At 38.9% G+C, this 20371-nt stretch overlaps 1 protein-coding gene across 2 annotated transcripts in view; it reads right to left on the bottom strand.

Annotated features, from left to right (window-relative positions):
• Positions 1-7210: 7210 nt before the first annotated feature.
• RAD23B (RAD23 homolog B, nucleotide excision repair protein) overlaps positions 7211-20371 on the bottom strand; it is a 43366-nt gene continuing 30205 nt past the window's right edge. For both annotated transcript variants that reach the window (XM_082696881.1, XM_082696882.1), the window contains exons 6-10: positions 19623-19750; positions 17086-17218; positions 14997-15124; positions 14069-14239; positions 7211-8565 (exon numbers count right to left, since the gene is read on the bottom strand). In XM_082696881.1, the coding sequence (XP_082553007.1) occupies positions 8452-8565; positions 14069-14239; positions 14997-15124; positions 17086-17218; positions 19623-19750 (674 nt within the window). In that variant the 3' untranslated portion in view covers positions 7211-8451. The remainder of the gene's footprint in view (positions 8566-14068; positions 14240-14996; positions 15125-17085; positions 17219-19622; positions 19751-20371) is intronic.

Below are 20371 nucleotides of genomic sequence, written 5' to 3'. Positions count from 1 at the left end.
TAATTGACATCAGTATGCCTCTTGGCTCTGCCACATTGGCCTGGCTGACCTCAGTTGGCCCATCTGTAAAATGGCAAGTAGTACAAATAAAGCACTTAGCACAGGGCAACGTACCTGGTTTTGTTAACTCTTTCCTTTCGGGCCAGAATAGGACTTTGTAAAGACAGCATTTGTTCAGGAGCTAGGAAATTCATGTGAGTTTGTGGTGGGCTGCTTTTACTTCTGTAACACAGATCAGATGTGGACTCTAAATGTAAAGAAAACCTTGAAAACTCTGGTATATCAGCATAGCTGCTATGGTGTGATGTGGCTGTTAAACCTATCAATCTCAAATTCAGGGTGCATTAATAGAGGTATCAGGCACAGAACAAGGGAGGTGAGAACTCCTCCTACAGTTCATACTGCCCCTCCCTGAAGTATTTCCCTCATCAGTGTGGGGAAGGGACTTGCCATAATACATTAGGTGAAGGATTTTTTTTCAACATCTACAAGACTTGACTAGAGGGTGAGAGGTGGTCTGGGAGAGATGATCATGCTTGAAAGGTTGACAGAGCGACCCCACAGAAGTGACTAGAGCCTGAGTCTGACCTATGCTGGGAAGCAGAGGGGTTTGACAACCACTACAGTGTCTAAAATTTAAAGAGTCTGAGCCTGCAGTAAGGTCACATCACTTGAAGTATTCAAGTGGAGGTTAGAGGTCAGGCATGAATGAGGCACTGCACTTGATCACTGGAGGGCACCCACAGACCCCTTCCAAATCCAAGTTCCTGTGCTGCTGGCAGGCTGGAAAGACTGGTAGAGGAAATGGAAAGAAAATATGGAGGAGAGAGTCCCTAGGGATGGGTGAGAGGAACAGTTTTGTCAGGCAGGTTGGCTGCATTCTCTGCCAAATTTTATCTGGAGATGAGATGTACCTGCTAGTTGCTTGGCCTGAAACCTGATAGGAGAAAATTCAGCATCACTCAGAAACAGTTCATGGAAATTCAATCTTTCCATGCCTGAAATGCCCAATGTTTGAGCCATGCTGCCCGGCTGAGTGGGAAGCCCACCAGCCTTGTGCAAATACAGTGAGAACACTAAAGCAGGGAGGACAAAGGCGCCGTATCAGACACTCAGCGCTATTGGAAACAACTCAGCCAACACTCAGTCCTCTCGTGGCAACCTTCAAATCATTGGAGAAAGGTGGAGAGCTTCTTCCAGACTGCAGGTGGGCAGTCGGCACCCGCCTCAGAGCACAGGTCTGGCCTTGGTAGGGTGCCCTCCTATCCAGCATCTCACTCGAGGAAGGTTCCATGTGCTGGTTGAGGAAATCAGACACAGACGGAGAGAGTCATGGTTGATGTCACACAGCCAGTGTGGGGTGTGAAAGCAGAAATCCAGGCCGGATTAGTCCAGGTCTTGACCCCCACGTCTCTCTGACCTGGCCTTGGCCTGGGATTCTCAGGAGAGCAGCTGTTGGTCCGCTCTCCACCTGAGTCTCAGATGGAGCCCCATCTGGAATATGTCACCAACGCTGCTGTGTCTACAACCAGCTCATGGATTGCATCAGGTCTTCTAGAATCTGCTGCAAGGGTCCCTAGGGTGAGGACACCAAAACAGAGCAGCCTTCCGGATATTGTTCACTGTCCCTCAACTTTTTAGCTTTTAGAACAGAAGGGGTAGCTGAAGGCACGGGAGAGCCCAGAGCCCCAGGAGAGAGGACAGACATCCCAATGAGGTGTTCATGGCCCATGTGTATCCAATATTGACTGGGCATCTCCTCTGCACTAGCCCTTCACCAGGTTCTTGGGATACAGAGGTGAGAGGCACGGGTTTCCAGAAGAGGTGCCTTGTCTAGTTTTGGATGTGTATTTGCTGAATATATGCATCAGCGAAGCATCTCTGACAAGACAGAGATGTGACTAATTCTTGGGGGTGGGGAGAACTGGAGACCACTGAGAGCCCAGCATGGGGGCTGTACACCTCTACCCCAGCCCACCCCTCCTACCACCTCCCTGACCATTGCCAGCACCTAAAACGCACACTGGTCCCAAGGAGAAGACACTGGAAAAACTCACGCATTTGAACTCCATGTGCTAACATGTGCTAAGACATCCCAGGGCATTTAGCGATTGATCTGGTGGCCCAATAATGGGAACGAATAAGGCCTTCTTCAGTGCAGACAGGCGCTATTACTGGAGTGCTGAATTCAGAACTTCTCTAAATACGCTATCACCTCCATTTAAGTCCAGTGAAAAATAACATTTAAAATATTCATGTTCCAGCTGTGGAAAGAAGTGGCTACACAGCCAACGGCTTGGCACTCAACCAAGAAAGGAGCCCGAACGCCTAAGGGAATGGGTTACGGGCTGAGCACGACGAGAGCCAAGCTGCTCACTGACCAAGGAAAGAGTTAGAACTTGGGCAGTGAGAAGCTAGACTGGGCCTTGTGGTGCTGGACTAGCATGAAAAGTACCAGCCTGAACTTATCAATATTTATATGCAGATACGGAAACAGACACAACTGTGTGTGCACGCATGTGTGCTTAATTCCTACGTTGAGATTCAAGTAGCAAAGAGCACACCTAGCACCCAGTGGCGGTTTCTAAATACAATTTCCTCTGAAGGAACTTGGTCTCCTTGAAGAAACAGCGAAATTCCAGGGCTGTGGCACAGGGAGGACAAGAGCCTGTGGACAGGAGGACACAGTGTTGTGCCACAAAGTAAGGAGGGACTCGAAAGAGTGATAAGAGCAGGCCAAGCACAGAAGGCAGCCCTTAGAAGGCACACAATGACAGAAGCTAGGACAGTGTGCGCATCAACCCTGCTACAGTAACGGATCGAATACCCCTGGGTAAGACAGTGATCCGAGCCCATACTCACGCAGATTCTGAATGGGGGAGAAGAGAACGCCAGGATCCAGGAGACTGCTAATAAACGTAGAAATTATGCAATCTGAAAATCACTTGGCAAGAAACATCAATGGATACTAAAATGAATGGGCCAAATATTCAGAAGAAATAGGATATTCTGCCTCAGAATACCTTATCATAAAACACTTACTAAATACAAAGGAACGAGTAACTGTTCAGTAGAGAAGCTGGGCAGACATCACCTTCCTTGAACAACCAGAGTGAACCAAAGTGGAACAAGCTGACACTCTGTGCCCCCTTCATGGGATGCAGTGAAAAAAAGCACAGCATTTGTTGTTGTTGTTTTGTTTTGTTTTTCCAAAACCACAGAACTGGAATCTAGTCATGGGGAAACAACTAAACATAAATTGAGGGCCATTCTAGAAGGCAACAGTCCCGTGATGTTAAAACAAAATGTTAAGATCATGAAGACCAATTAAGGACTGAGGAAGGTATAAAAGTGGCTTGTTACCCTGGATTAGGTCCCTTTACTACAAAGACGTTTACTAGGACTCCCACACACTGAAAAAGGTTCAGGGGTGGGGTGGGGGTGAATGGGAGCACTTTGTACTGTCCCTGGGACTTTTCTGTAATACATGTGAAATTATTTGCAGGTGAAAAGTTAATGCTCTTTGCAAAAATGCAAACATGGTCTAAAAATTTTAACACCAAAGTTAAAGACATGAAAATATTGAACTTTCCTTTAGTTTTCTTAGAACTGGAGACAAAATAAAAATTAGCAAAACAGCTATCAAACCAGCACAGGCAGGCCTAATTGACCAAAAATAAGTTTGAACCCTCCCTACCTGAAGACCTCCTAAAAGTTGCAAAAACCACTCCAGGGTTCCTAACATTGTTCAAGACCTCTAGTTGAGCTGTTCTAAGGCATAGCACCTCCAGCCCCAATCATTCCATCGTTTTTGTCCATCACTTTTGAGTAATTTACCAAGTATCCTTCTAATCCACTATTGCAGGGAAATTAAAACCCAGATTGGCTTCTACAATTTACAGCCAAACTTTTAGGAGCATTTTTTTTTTTTTTTAAGGATTTTATTTATTTGACAGAGCGAGAGATCACAAGTAGGCAGAGGCAGGCAGAGAAGCGGAAGCAGGTTCCCTGCTGAACAGAGAGCCTGATGCAGGGCTCAGTCCCTGAGATTATGACCTGAGCCAAAGGCAGAGGCTTAACCCACTGAGCCACCCAGGCGCCCCTAGGAGCAGTTTTGAGACAACTGGGGACTTTGTTAAAGAGATCGAAGCTGTCAGTTCCACAGGCTTCCATGTAGAAGGCCCATCTGGAGAGCTAGCTCACAGGATAAAGCCTCCCAACGTTCCCGTCACAGCAAATGTAGTTGTCCAAAACCTGGGGTGGGGGGGAACACGACGTTGCTTGAGAGGCAGCCAGAGTTGAGAACAGCTTTCCCAGGAGCTCTGAAGACCACCTCAACTGCCTGGAGAGGATTACGTGCCTTCAACATCAATAACTCATGGCAAACCGGCTGGGAAAGGATGAGGGCCCAGGTTACGAAGAATGGAAAACAAAGTTTAAGTGCAACATGAGCCAGAAGTCTGCGATGGCTATCTTTCTCATCTATGCTCCTAGCAAATTCCGCCGTACCTAGTTAAATGTTCTGTCAAAGAATTTAAAACTCAATGGCAGAGTCCTGGTCTCCATTCATTCTGCTATCAGCAGCACCAGGCACATGAAGCGAACTTGTCACCACTGTTTCTTCAGTCATCCCAGACTCCTCTCCACTAAATACCCTCCCTGGGGAACGACTGCCATCCCTACTGAACATCCGGAGAGAAAGCCTTTTACAGCCAATTTGTCTCCACCACCGTCCCTGTGCTTCCCCAGGCACTGCTACGGTGCTTGAGCTCTTCCCTAGCAAGCCCAGGACTTCTCTCCCTGTCTCCTTGTCACTGCCCCTCCCAGGCTCCCATTCCCCAACTCCGTACACTGCGCTGGAAACTCTGGAAACTCGTCTGCCACCCAGACAGGTCCAGCAGCTATACTCCCCCTCTAGGGTTCTACCCACTCTTTTTCCAGCCATGGTTAAGTTGCTTCCTTCAACTGTCTCAACTCTTACCCTAGGGCCCAAAGATTCCCAGATGTATTCATCTGATTGCTTTGTTCTGACCAATTCAGCACCATATCAGGTGCTTCTGAGTGTTTAGTGCTGAATGGCATTATCTGACTGTAAGAGCAAGGAACAGCTCAACAGAATGAGTCATTCCAAGGTGGGTACCCTAGGGCATCACATATGTTAGGAGAGCATATAAGGCACACACTGCTTAATACCACTCCTCTGGAAAGAACCTGTGATGGTCACAAGTAAACCACACTGAAGCTAAGACCCAAAGTCAAGAGGCCAAGATGCCAAAAAGCAACAGAAAGCATCATATACTTTGATATGGGATGGGCTAGTCACAGTTTAGAACAGCGGTGGCCAACTTTCTCTGGAAAGGGCCAGATAATAATTACTTGGGCTCTGTAGGCCTCAGTCTCAGCTCCTATTTGACAGCAAGCCTCTGTAGCACAAAAGTAACTATAGGCAATATGTAAATAAATGAGCATGGTTGTGTTTCAATAAAGTTATAGACACTAAAATTTCAATCATCTTCACATCGTGGAATCCTTTCTTGAAAACAAACCCTTAAAAATGTAAAGACCATTCCTAGTTCATGGGACTGAAGTTTGCCAGCCCCTGGCTTAGAAGACCAAATTAGAACAAAATGGACATGGAAGGTCAACTAATGGGACATGTTGTACTCAAGCCTCATGGCCAGGGAAATCACCAGAACAGACTTTGTCAGGAAGTACTGATAACCTGAAATTGCTTAATATTGGTTGACTATTTTGTAGCAGTCTTATTAGGCTGGCTACTATAACACAAGAGCATGGGAAAAATGAGAATTGAACCAAAATTTCTAAAAGCCCTTATGAATCTTGATTTAGGGTCCATCCAGTATTCCATCTCTGTGTTGATGTTTTGATTGCAAAAAACAAAAACAAAAACAAAAACAGGAGAACCAATAAAATTGATCTAGCACCTGGCCCCCCACATGCCAATCACTGAAGAAAACAGAACTATGGGTGACAGAGGCATTGTCAACTCTCAATCTAAGACTCTATATGGCAAAAGGGTCATTTTAAAAAATGAGAAATGCAATAGTGGATATATTGAAAATATTTTATAATTAATTCTCTAGAATCCTAGCCACGTAGTACAGGAAAAAATTATATGGTGGAACACTTCAGTATTTTGTAAACAATGTAAAGACATATTTGACTAGAGGATGGCAAGAATTAACAAATATAAACTTAAGCTTCCTCACATTTTCCATAGAGCAACTAAACAATAGTATTTCAAGAAATAGATGACAGAATACCTCAAACACAAAATTCCAAAATCAAAGAGCCACTTACATTAAGAGATTTACCAAAATGGTTTGTAAATTAAAAGATAACAGCAAAAGGGTCATAAAAAGCCTGTTCCCCCCCACCCCCACCCCCACAGCATCTTGGCTAATTCTTTAAGCGGATAAAACATGGTAAAGAATGGTCAAAACTTGGCCTCAACTGTCTTCTCGTAATGATTAATCCCACTATTTGTGGTTTGGTTGTCCGAGGACAAAAATTCCAGGCCATCAACTTCTGATGTCACTTTCCAGAGAAAAGAGGCTGCTGCTGGGGTTTTGTTTTTGTGTTGTTTTTTCCTCTTTTCCAGTTTTCGCTATGCTGAGCAATTAGGCAGCAGACAGAATGACGTAAAATAAATGAAAATATTCCATTATTCGACCAAAAATGCCACCCTCCTCCCAACTCATTGCTCTGCCCTGAAGGATGAACATATTTACAAATCCTCATTTTATTCTCCTGAGACATTTTGCATGATCCATTATAAAACATACAGGTAATACAAAATCCAAAGGTGTGCTGTGTTTTAAGGGGTACACACATGAAGATTAAACTACATGATAACACTGTGGGGAAAAATCATGGTTTCATTTATTTTCATGAGTGACAGGTACGAGTGCGTGATGTAAAAGATTAAAAGTCATCCCCAAACTTTGCTAAGAATTACTGTAAGAGATTACGCAGGGAGAAATCTGTGCAAATTCATTTTCTTTACTCAGTTATCAGATGGTAGGGGGAAAAAGTCTTCCTTAAACAGTCTTGTTTATATGTAGGAAAAAAGATCTGAAAAACTGAACAAGTAGACATATTCCCCCTCTTTTATGATCAAATAATAATGCCAATGAAGGAGTTTAAAAAAAAAAAAAAGTTGAAAAAAAATCCAAATAAAAGCCAACACTGCTATTAAGATTTTTCTTTTAATATGCCATGAGATATTCTTGATTGTATATTTTCCAAAGTACTTTTCCAGCTGCATCTCCCAACCCTTCCAGAAGATTCCACCAGTCTTTCCAATTCAGTAAAAGATGCTGGATTATACTTTTGTCCACCTTCTCTTTTTGAAAGTAATATAGTCCTAATGACTTTAATGGTCATACATTCTTATCTAATAAGGAAAACACTTACAAATATCAGAAACCCAGTTTTGAAACATTTGCATTAATTTTGAACTGAATCAGCATTTTGTGGGTTTAAAAAAAGGCAGCAATTTGAACTCACAACTTACTGACAAACACATTTCTGCAGAGGGATGGGGAAGAGAGGGATAGTGAATGCTGCATTTCTCCATTGGCCCCAAAGTGCTAATTTCACAAAGGGATACATCAAAAGCAAACATGCAATGGTGGTTTTAAAACTTTTACTGCAATATAACAATGAAGTAAACAGTAATTAGACACCTACCAATTTTTTCCCAAAACAAACTGGAAAAAAAAAATGTAAACAGGAAAATAACTGCCTATACTTGTACAGCTTCTCAAATCATGTTAGAAGGGTCTCACATTCGATCATCAAGAAATTTTAAAATAGCAGTAATTATTTTCATTTTAAGAAAAGGTTCCCCTTTTCCCTCCCCCACCCTAAGTACTTAACATGAAAGAAAGGGCTTCCTTACACATTAATTCAATCTGATTTGAAGCAGCAACAATAACCATCAATAATTTGGCATTTCTGTTTATGGTTGCTGCAAAATTTTTTCAATTTCACAAAGCCATTATCCAGTGTTGCCATGAAATAGACTGTAAATTCTAGGTAGCAAAGATTCTTTCTGAAACCAATGTTAAGTCAAAGAAATATAAAGCAGGGCATTACACTAAATTTCTGGATCTAGTACACTAAAAAGAGTGAAACCTAGGAAAAGTTATCTACTGTTTTATAGAAGAAATAAAGACCTGCAAAAGCTGATTTTTGGTTGTATAATATTTTACACACTGTGTGGATTTGCGGCATCTGCTAATTGAAGCAGACATGCACTGTATTTATCCCTGCCCTATATCCTAGATCCCTCCCTCCCCACCCCCAACAATCTACTACCTTATACCAAGTATTGTGGATATGAGCCCAAGTCATCCCAGACAATCCAGTGAACAAAGTTAGTGTAATGCACTGGTGTGAAGTGTGAGATTAAAAAAAAAGTCCCTTTCAATCTTCATCAAAGTTTTGCTGTAGAAGAAAATTGGCAGCCAAGTTCTCATTCTTCTCACAAGCAAAATATGCTTGTATCACAAGTCCTTCAGGAAATCCTAGTGCCTTTAACTGGAAGAAAAGAGAAAACACACATGGGTTCCAGCATAGCAACAGGGGCAGATCAGCACTAGAAAACATGAAAGGCACAAAAAACCTCTTGAAGACATTATGTGAACACGTGCCTACCTAAGTATGGATTCACTGTCCAACCTGAGCAGCGAGATGGAGCCTAGAACCTTTCCTGTATCAACCACCAAGTGTTCCTAGTTGAAGCTTTTAGATGAACAGTTCCTTTGCTAATACTCACTGGCATTAATACTAAAAATTAGTTGCTGACTGTGATGGTTTAAAAATAAGTGACCCTACAGCCTACAGAAATGTGTAAGTCAAACAGCTTTTAGTATGGAAGTGGGGGAAGATACAGATGAGAGCAACAGGAGAAGAGTTTAACTACTTCATCCAATTATTTGTAATGAAGGTCAGTCAGATCAAGTATCACTCTCCATCTCTTTGGCTTATGAAAAACTTCATAATAGAAAAATAGGTGATCAATTATTAATATTACACGATATATTTTGAGATCAGACATATGGTATTTTACTTGTATCTGCTTAACTTTTACAGAATTTTAAATGGTGGTATCAGCCACTCAATTTTGTTTTCCTAGTCTGCTAAAAATCCCTGTGAATGGGGTGCCTTGGTGGCTCAGTGGGTTGACCTCTGCCTTCCGCTCAGGTCATGATCCCAGGTCCTGGGATCGAGCCCTGCATCAGGCTCTCTGCTCAGTGGGGAGCCTGCTTCCCTGCCCCTCCCCCACCTACTTGTGATCGCCCTCTGTCAAATAAATAAATGAAATCTTTAAAAATAAATAAATAAATAAATAAATAAATAACCCTGTGACTCAAAAATCTGCTTTTAAAAGTGTTTTTAAGCACCCAGGTCAATTATCTAGTTCACTAGGTACTGTATATTTGTTAACCAAGTATTTTTTATGAACCCTCTGTCAACTGTCTAAATCACCTTACATTGACTATTATCAAGAAATGACCTTAAAAAACATGAGCAGAAGTCTCAATTCAGCATGATTAACTATTCATCCGTGAAATAAGAAAAGAATGATTTTGTTACCAAATCTTGTCTAGATTAAAGCTTGCCTAGCTGAAAAGGTAGGGCACTATCCAACTATATGCTTCTATAAGATACACACTTAAGATTCAAAGACACAAATACACTGAAAGTAAAAGAATGGAAAAAAGATACATACTATGCAAACAGTTACAAAAAGAAAGCTGGAGTAGATACATTAGTATCAGACAAAATACACATTAAGATTAAAAACTGTTACTAAAAACAAAAGACATTTTATGATGACAAACCATCAGGAAGACCTTGTTATAAAGACACATAACAAGAAAACCTGAAACACACGAAACAAAAACTGACAGAACTGAAGAAAGAAAGGGTGATTCAACAATAGTTGGAGACTTTGCTATCCCCACGTTCAATGCTGGATACAACCACCAGGCAGAAGACTGACAAGGAAGCCAATCTTAACCACATTATGAACCAACCTGACCTAACAGACATTTACAGAACACTTAACAACAGAAGATCACATGTCCTTTTCAAGTATGTATCAAACATTCTCCATAAAGGCAATGTTAAGCTACAGAACTAGCCTCAATATATTTAAGAGGATTATAAGTGTGCAAAGTACATTCTCTGACCACAACACAATGAATTCTGAAATCAGCAACAGAGGGAAATTTGGGAAATTTAAAATATGTGGAAGTTAACATAATCCTTAACCAATGATGAAAGAAGGAATCACAAAGGAAATTAGAAAACACTTGAGAGATGCATGAAAACACCATCAAACACACTAAAACTGATAGGGTGCTGCTGTAGCAGTGCCTCAGGGACAGTTACAGCTTTATCTGCAGTAAGAAAGATCTTAAATACATAATCTAAGGTTCTAGCTTAAGAAACTAGAAAAAAGAGAAAATGAAATCCAAAGCAAATGGAAGGAGAAAAAGAGTAAGGGTTAAAAAGAAAACAAGTAAAACTACAGACTAGAAAAATATAATAATCAATAAAACCAGAAGTTGGTTCTTTTTTAATTCAGAGTAACAACACTGATAAACGTTTTAGTTAAACTAACGGGGGGAAAAAATCCCCTTCAAATTACTAACATCAGAAATGTGGGAACACTACTTTTTAGAGAAATAATACTATAGAATACTATACTACAGAATTTCTGAAAGTATAAAAAAATCTAATTTTAGGGAAATACTGTGAACAACTCTAGCCATCAAGTTAGATAATGCTGATAAAATACACAAATTCCTAGAAAGACAAAATCACCAAAACTGACTCAGGAAACAGAAAATCTGAATAATCCTACAACAAATGAAGAGACTGAATTAGTAACCACAAAATTTTCCAAAAAGAGAAGCCAGGCCCAGATAATTTTACTGGTGAATTCTACCAACTGTTGAATGAATTAAAACTTTTCTTCATAAACTCTTCTAACGAACAGGAAAGGAGGGAGTACATCCTCACTCATTCTCTAATGAGGCCAATCTTACCGATACCCAACCAGACTAAATCATCACACACACCCAAATCCACAGACCACTACTCCTTATGAATACAGATGCAGAAATCTTCAACAAAACACTGGCAGACAAAATCCAGCAACATATAAAAAGGACTATTCACCACAATCAAGTGGCATTTATCCTAGGAATGCAAGGCTAGTCCAATATACAAAAATCAATGTTATTAATAAAGCATATAAAAAAGGGAACAAAACCACATTATCATCTCAGCACACAAAAACCATCTGACAAAAATCCAAGACCCTTTTGTGATAAAACCACTCAATAAACTAGAACAGAAAGAAACTCTCAACCTGAGAATCTAAATCTAGTAAAATAGCTAACATCATACTTAATGGTGAAAGACTGTCTTCTTCTAAGATCAGGGACAAGACAAAGATCTTGGCTCTCACCACTTCTATTCAAAAATACACATACACAGAAGGCCACAGAAAGGATTAGGTGAGAGAGAGAAAGAGAGACATCTGGGTGGTTCAGGACATGATCCCAGAGTCCTGGGATCGAGTCTCACACTGGGATCTTGGGGCCTGCTTCTTCCTCTGCTTGTGCACATTCTCTCTCTGACAAATAAATAAATAAAATCTTAAAAAAAAAAAAAAAAAAAGAGGGCGCCTGGGTGACTCAGTTGGTTAAGCAACTGCCTTTGGCTCAGATCATGATCCTGGAGTCCCAGGATCAAGTCCCACATTGGGCAGGCACCCTGCTTTGCAGGGAGTCGGCTTCTCCCGCTGACCTCTCTACTCTCATGCTCGCGCGCTCTCTCTCTCTCAAATAAATAAATAAATAAATAAATAAATCTTAAAAAAAAAAAAAAAGATACAAGGGGAGAAAGATAAGAGAAGGGAAGTAAGGAAAGAAAGGGGAAGGGGGAAGAGAAGAGAAAGCATCTATACTGGAAAAGAATTAAAACTACTTGCAAATAATATTCTACAATTAGGAAATCCTAAGAAACACACATGAATTATCAGAATTAATAAATGAGTTCAGGAAGATTTCACGATGTAAGAGGAACACACAAAATTAAGTTGTATTTGTATATAGCTAGCAATGAACAATCCAAAAATTAAATTAAGAAAATATTTCCACTGATAACAGCATCAAAAATAAAAAAATACACTTAAGAATAAATTTAACAAAAGCATAAACCAAAGACTATAGAATTTCTGAAAGTATAAAAAAATCTAATAAATGGAAAAGCATCTCATGTTCATGGCTTGGTGAGACTTAATATTGCTAACATGCCAATAGTCTCCAAACTGATCTGTAGGAAAAAAACACAGTATTAAAACCCCAGTTTTTTCTCTTTTCTTACAGAAATCAGAGAAGTGGATCCTAAAATTGATACAGAAATGATACAGGGATCCAGAACAGCCAAAACAATCTTAAGAAAAGAAAATTGGGAGATTTCAAAATTTACTACAAAAAAGCCACAGTAATCAAGACCATGAGATAGTGGCATAAGACAAACATACAGATCAATGGAACAGAACTGAAAGCCCAATAAACCTTCAAAATCATGGCCAGTTGATTTTCAAAAGGATGCCAAGACAATTCAATGGATAAAGAGAAGAATTTTCAGTAAATGGTGCTGGATATCCACAAGCAAAATATTAGGAAGCTAGACTCCTACACCTCACACTATAAACAAAAAGTAACTCAAAATAGATCATAGACCTAAATGTAACAAGAGCTATGAAACTCCCCAGAGGAAAAACAGGAGTAAATCTTTTGGTCGTGGATTAGGCAGCTTCTCTTCTTCTTCTTCTTTTTTTTAAAGTATGACATTAAAAGTACAAATAACAAAAGAAGAAATTTCTTCTCCAAAACAGAAATCAAAAACAGATACCCCTAACCATTTAAAACAAAACAAAACAAAACAAAAACGACAACAACAACAACAAAACACTATAGAACAACTGAGGCAAGTGTCATTCACCCACTTGCCTTATTTAAGGGGGAGAAATATTAGCATGATACATAAAAGATCTTTTAAGAAATACATAATTATAAATGCTGAACACTTGAAAAAATGTTTATCGTAAATATGGGCAAATTATCTTACAGATGATTTTCTAAGTACTAAGTTAAAATGAACTTTTATCAGATTTCCACCTCAAAATACTTTGTAAGATAAGACAGGTTAAGTATATTGATTTCTAATTTACAAATATTAACAATGGAGCCTAGAGAAAAATGAATGACCTGTCATAATATCATACAAACTAAGTCACTGCAGTGCCTCACATGAACTGGCTGACCTAGTAAGGATGTAAACAGAATCATGGTATCAGCTTCTGATGTTTAATGTACATATTTTTTATATATAATTCATATACATATCTATTTTACATTTTAGTGACAGTACAAAAGTGAAATTTTTAAAAGTGGATAATCTTGAGTTAGGCATTCACTTTATTATCATTTTCTTTCTTTTAAAGATTTTATTAATTTATCTGAGAGAGAGAAAAAGAGAGCACAAGCAGGGGGAGCAGCAGAGGAAGAGGAAGAAACAGACTCCCCTCCCCACTGAGCAAGGAGCCTGACGCAGGACTCAATCATGCCAGCATGACTGAGCAGATGCTTAACCGACTGAGCCACCCAGGTGGTTTCCCTAAGATCATTGTCCTCATAAATTTTCAGACATAAAAAGAATTTTTTAATTTTTAAAATATGTTTATAACTATTTTATAAAGCTGCCATTCACTTAGCAGTTCCTTGGCTAGCACAAAGGCCAAGATGTGAGAGCGGGGATGAAAATGCACGGTCTCTTTACTGCAATCCTTAGGACAATGCTGTATTTGGCTATGTCCAACAGAACTATCTCCAGTAGCAGAAATATTCTCTATCTGTGCTACCCTGCACAGCAGCCTCCAGCCCCATGTGACTACTGAGCCTCTGAAATGGGGCTAGTGACATTAAGGAACTAAATTTTCAGTTTTACTTCAACTCACCCTTTCTATAGCTTCTTTCTCCTGAGGTGTTACTTGAATGTAGTTCATATGACCACTTCCGGCTTCTGCAATTCCTCCACTGCCACCTCCACCCCCTCCTCCTTGACCACCAGCTTCTTGAACTGGTTCATTTAACATCTGAATAAAATGCTCCTGGTGCTGGCTAATTTGCTGTGGTAATTTGAAGGACAGAAAAAACAACAACAACAAAAAACAACAAAAAAAACAATACAATGATATAAAGTATCTTCAGGAAACTAAGAATTCTAAATTCAAACAGCAGAGAAAGCTAGAATTTTGTAACTGCTTTATTTTTAGAATGATTCTGAATTATTTCATCTTTGGAAGGATATGATTTCTTATATACTATTAAAAAAACTTGGCACTTTTCAGTGAGGTAAATAGTGAAGAATTAGGAGAATTCAAATTCTCTTTCATAAACGGGTCCCATTTCCCCAAATCAATGTTAAAAAAAACTATTTGGGGATTATAAAAAGAAACAGAACTTCTGTATCTTCCATACTAGTATGCAGTACAATGCTGAGTTTCATAACTTGAGGTTTAAATAAGCTCATGGGTATTAAGAGGCAGTGCTCCACTAACATTAAGTTTGGGGAAAAAAGATTTTATAAATGATTTCTTTCACAAAGAGTTTCTCAGATTTTTTAATCAATAATTTTAATAATTTTAATCAATAATTTGATTATTTTACAATAATCAAATTATTATTTGACCAACTTAAATTAACCTACCTCCACCCTCCAACTCTTTTTTTAGTACATCTAATCTATAGCACATACTATTGATTGCAATTCAAGAGAAAAGTTTACAGAGCTTACGGAGGGGAAGGGGAGTCACATGGACTTTAAAAAAAATAGGATATATTCTATAAACCCACTTTTGAAATTAACTTCGTTTAAATAGTTACCTGCAGTAATTGAGGATTTTCTCGACCTATCTGTTGTAGCAATGCTGGAAGCAGGGAAGGATTCTGTTGAATAATCTGTCTCATCTGTTGAAACTGAGGCTGATTCCGTAAAAATTCAAGTGGATGTCCTAAAAATCACATAACATTATAAACAAAAGCAGTAATTATGTATACAATATATATACATATACGTGGTTCAATCATAATTTTAGACAGCAAACACTGACAAGCAAAAAATTTGATGAGTTCTCAGATGTATATAAAAATGGGAGTAAATAATGACAGAAATCTTTCAACTATACCAACGTGCAAGTCTTATACTATAGAAATTACTCCTACCAGTATAGGTAGAGTGCAGAACACTGAAAGAAGGAAGTTTTCCTACAACTGTTAGAGGTAGTTAGTATCATCAAACAACGAGAAATTATGATCTGCATGCACTCTATCAAAATAAAAAGTACTAACACTGTTCCTAAGAAAAATATTTATCTAGGATTAACAAAACCAAAAATTCCACTTTCTAATCCACCCAAACCTTTAAGAAAACAAAACAAAACAAAACAATCTGAGCTCGAATTCCTAGGAAATTCTAAACCAAAGAAGTGAAAGATAATACTTAAAAGTTAAGAGATGAGATATGCAGATCAGAAGTTTTATTAATACAAACTTAAATTATAATTAGGAAGACAATTTTGGTTATTACAATTAAGCTTCAAACATTTGTAATTTATAAAAGCTTGAGATAAATAAGCTACAAGTAGGGGCACCGGGGTGGCTCAGTCATTAAGCATCTGCCTTTGGCTCAGGTCATGATTCCAGGGTCCTGGGATCAAGTCCCACATCAGGCTTCCTGCTGAGAGAAGCCTGCTTCTCCCTCTGCCTCTGTCCTTCCCTCTGCTTGTGTGTGCTTGCTGTCAAATAAATAATCTTTAGAGAATAAAATAAGCTACAGGTCAATCTAGTCCTAATACATTTAGAACTCTTTAGTCCAAAATTCCATGGCAATCATAAATATTAAGGATGCCAAATAAGACAGAACTTGCCAATTTTGGGGGGTAGTGGTTGTGCTCTGATCACACTACAGGAAACCAAGAATTGCATGTAACTATGTTTTTGAGGTTACTAATGAATTATGGGCATTTTTTGGATGTTATTTCCTTAATTATTCAAGAAAATCATTCAAATTAAAATGGCCAAATGAGTATGAGAAGTAACCTTCCTTCTGTGACACCGGTTTTATAGATGAAGAAAATGAGACTCAGGAACTAAATTAACTAAGGACTGCTAAATGGGACAGCAGTCCCTACCTGAACAAAAGCTGTGGCCTCTTCTTTCCATTCTTGTGCCAACTCTGCATAAATGAAAGCCTGTCCTCTGGGAGACTGTACACAAAAATGAAAGCCTGTTCTCTGGGAGACCGTACACAAAATACTCATGGCTTTTTGTCAACCAGAGCAGTCATTACATAGAGCTAGGAAAAGCATCAAGAAGGGCCTCTTCAAAATGAAGTTTAAATTACCTTATCACTACTGTGTACAGAACGGAGCCCGAAGGAGAACAAAGTAACTTGAGCCCACCAAGGCTCTAGGGCCTCCTCTGTAGTCACACCTTCATCAACGGAAAGGTGGATGCTGACCAGTAAACAGAGGTGAATTCAAGATTGGCTTTCAGCTCTAGATACATGTCTTCAAAGTTCTCAGTGCTTTATTTCTTTGGTGGTAATAACAGTGACTAAGACTGTCCCAGCTTTGAAATTACACATAGTTTATGATATGCATAGGGGAAGAGAAGAGACAAGGTGAGCAAACATTCTGAATGACTTCAGAATGTTAACACAAAATGCAAACTGGGAAGCCTCTCTTCCTCGGAACAGGCTAAACAGAATGTGCCCTTTGCCAAAACTACAGCACTGAGGTCTCAGCAAGAAGTTAATGCAATTGCCACTTGGGAGAATTTTTTTTGGGCCCTTTTTTAACATTAATGGATAGAGAACTTGTATAAAGAGTCCTCCAGATGCTCCAGGAACAAGCCTCACCTCACACTAGAAACTCAGGACTGTGCCCCCACACCCCCACCAGCCCATGCTAACCTCCAGGGCTCGCTGTGGTTGTCGATGCCGTCGTAGTCGCCGCAGCGGCCGCCACCGAAGATGGAGGAGCCCCAGTGCTGACCGCAGGAGGCGTGTCCACCACAGCCTGACTCTCTCTATCTCCAGGGATCCCCTACAATACAATTTCCCAGCTTTAAAATATCTTGTCATTCAAAGATAGTTCAATACTATACAAAGAAAAAGATTTATTGATCTATTTAATGTGCTTGTCTAATTTCCAAAAGCATCAAACAGATATCTGCTTCTATTAAAAGTAAAAGGTTAAGACTTATCTAAAAGCTGTGTATATTTGGATTAGATTAGAAATGACCTAAGCATGATATAGAAGAACCCATAGTGCAATAACGTAAGGCAGCACAATGTCCAGCAGAATTTTCCATGATGACAAAAATGTTCTGTGTCTATGCTAATAAAATATTCATTGATCACACAAAGCTACTGAGAACTTGAAATGTGGCTAATGTTACTAAAGAAACTAATTTTTAATATACTTTTAATTTTATTCAATTCAAATAACTATTTGTACTTAACACTACTTAATAGCTATTTTACTAGACAGTGCAGATCTAAGATATAAAGAGATTTGTAATTTAAAACATAAGTCATAAAATGTTTACATACAGCAACATATTACATCTAACATCAAAGATCCTAAATCTGTATATAATAATATAATTTTTAAAAATATCAACACAAACCTTATCAAAACTGGACATTTGTTTTTTATGCTATGCATTACTCTATTTTTTGAATTTCAGGGAAACTTTCACCAGCTGTGTGATAGCAAGGTTTGCATTTGTAAAGCTGAAAATTATCCAAAGAAACAGGTTTTGACACATGTGCAGTTCTGAAATGAATCCTGAGGCGGGTAAAAATCTAATGGAGACAGAGCAGGTGGCAACAGTGGCCAAGCAAGGAGGAGCTCCTCTACTGAACCACGGTTCTGAGAAAGCATTCTCCAGGAAGTATCACATACAAAAAATTAAATTATTCAAAATTTACAAAAGTAGATGTAAGAACCTTAAATATTTCAATATTTTCTAAGTTTATAGTATTTGTCTTTTGAACTTATTATAATTTAAACTGCATCACTATTTTGATGCATGATTTACAAGACTTTTCATATACAACATATCAAAAAAGTCTTTATGAAATCCACATAGATTGTGAAGGAGAAGAATTAAGAAGGAAGTATTACATTTGGGTAAAAGAGGATAATGGTTAGTGCTTCCATTTCCCAATAAATCAGAAGCTGAAACCATAAACATATGAAGAATTATGCATAATGAACCACATGAAGGGTAATGGCTGCTAGCATGAGATGTCACTCTGGGCATTAGAAACAAATGTTTTTGAGACTCCCTTGACTATTACTGACAATAAATAAGCTAACAATTCAAATGTGAATGGAACCAGGTAAATAACATCATACATTGAATTAAATGCATGCTATTATATCAGGAACCAGGGAATGGATGGGAAGATAATGAATTAAAAAGAGTCTATGATCTAAAACTTTTCCTAAACCCTTACAAAAATCCAGAATCCAAGTTGTCCAGACAAACCAGCTCTCTGAATTAATTAATCAATCTACCCATCTATCTTCTAAGTCTTTTATTTATTTATTTTTTTACCTAGGCTTCATGCCCAGCTCGGAGCCAAACTCAGAGCCTGAATTCACGACCAAGACTGAGATCTGAGCTGAGCTCAAGAGTCAGATGCTTAACTAACTAAGCCACTTGGTCACCCCTTTCAAGTTTTTATTTAGGATGTCAGTTTTTTTTTCTTTTTCTTAGCTATCTAAATTTGTAAGTGAAATCTCTTCATTTTTAAAAGTTGGCAACTAATTATAAAAATGTACACAGTATAAGACAAATAAAATTGGTTGCGGGCTTCCAACTTGTTACTTTTGCCCTCTATCGTAGAGGAGGAGCACCTAGGAGGGGTGCCTGGGTGGCTCAATTGGTTAAGTGTCTGCCTTAGGCTCAGGTCATGATCCCCAGGTCCTGGGATCAAGTCCTGCTTCGGGCTTCCCGCTTCGGGCTCCCCGCTCAGTGGGAAGCCTGCTTCTCACTCTCCCTGATGCTCCCCTGCTTGTGTTCTTTCTCTCTGTCGAATAAAATAAAAATAAAATCTTTAAAAAAAAAAGTATACCCAGGAGTATGCTGGCCATCAAAAAAGCCACTAAAATGGTAGATTAGATTTTAAAAAATTATCCCATACTCCAAACTGTCATCCTTTGAGGATAACATGAATGGGGTAGAAGTTACTACTCTAAGTGGAGAGCCAATTTTACAACTCATTTAGCCACGGTGTTTCCTAAATAAAAATCACATCAAAATCTTTTAGAAGAGGTTACATTTTACCAACACAAGATGTTAGCAAATTAAGAAAAATACAAACATTACATAAATTACTAGCATATATTCTCATTCTCCTGTGAATTATTACTGTTCCTTAAAAGTCTTTGAGACTTTGGCATTAAACTACAATAAATAAAGTGAAATATTTCTCACCATTAAAAGGTACTCCACTGCTCTGTCAGGGTTGTTGAAACTGGCTCTCAGGGCTGCAATCACTTGCTCTCGTTCATATCCCATTGACATGATTTCTGTTACCATATTCTCATAAGACTGACCTGTCACTAAGAAAAGGTGTGTGGCATGGGAGGAAGGAAAAGAAAGAAAACATTTAATAAATATGCATTTCCCGTGTATTTCTTGAATGTATAAACAATATTTCAGGCACTACAGGACTAGTGAGTAACGGAACAAACTACAACATATATGTGTATGGGTAGAATAATGCCCCCCTGCCCATCCCTGGAACCTATAAATGTGTTAGGTTATGAGGCAAAGTGGAATTATGGTTGTTAATCAGCTGACTTTAAGAAAGAGAAATTATCCCAGATTATCTGTGTAGGCCCGATGTAATCACAAGGGTTCTTAAAAGCAGAAGGAAAACAGAGGGAAGGGTCAGAAAAACAGATCTAAAGTCAAGAGCAAAGAAGCAAGGTTGCAGATGCTATGCTGCTGCCTGATGACAGGAAAAAGGGGCTATAAGCCAAGGAATGCGGGCAGCTTCCAGAAGCACTGAAAGGACATAGAAGAGATTCGCCCCCTGGAAGGTACAGAAAGGACTGCTGCCTTGATGGTAGCCCAGTGATTCAGCCCCTTGATTTTAGTCCAGTGAGGACTATGTTAGATTTCTAACCTACTGTGCACCTTAAGATAGGTGCTCATCTGTTGTTTCCTACCAAGAAGTC

The sequence above is a fragment of the Mustela nivalis genome (assembly GCF_964662115.1).
Source record: "Mustela nivalis genome assembly, chromosome: 13".
Lineage (NCBI taxonomy): Eukaryota > Metazoa > Chordata > Mammalia > Carnivora > Mustelidae > Mustela > Mustela nivalis.
The sequence above is the reverse complement of the archived record's forward strand: the minus strand, read 5'-3'. Positions and strand labels throughout refer to the sequence as shown.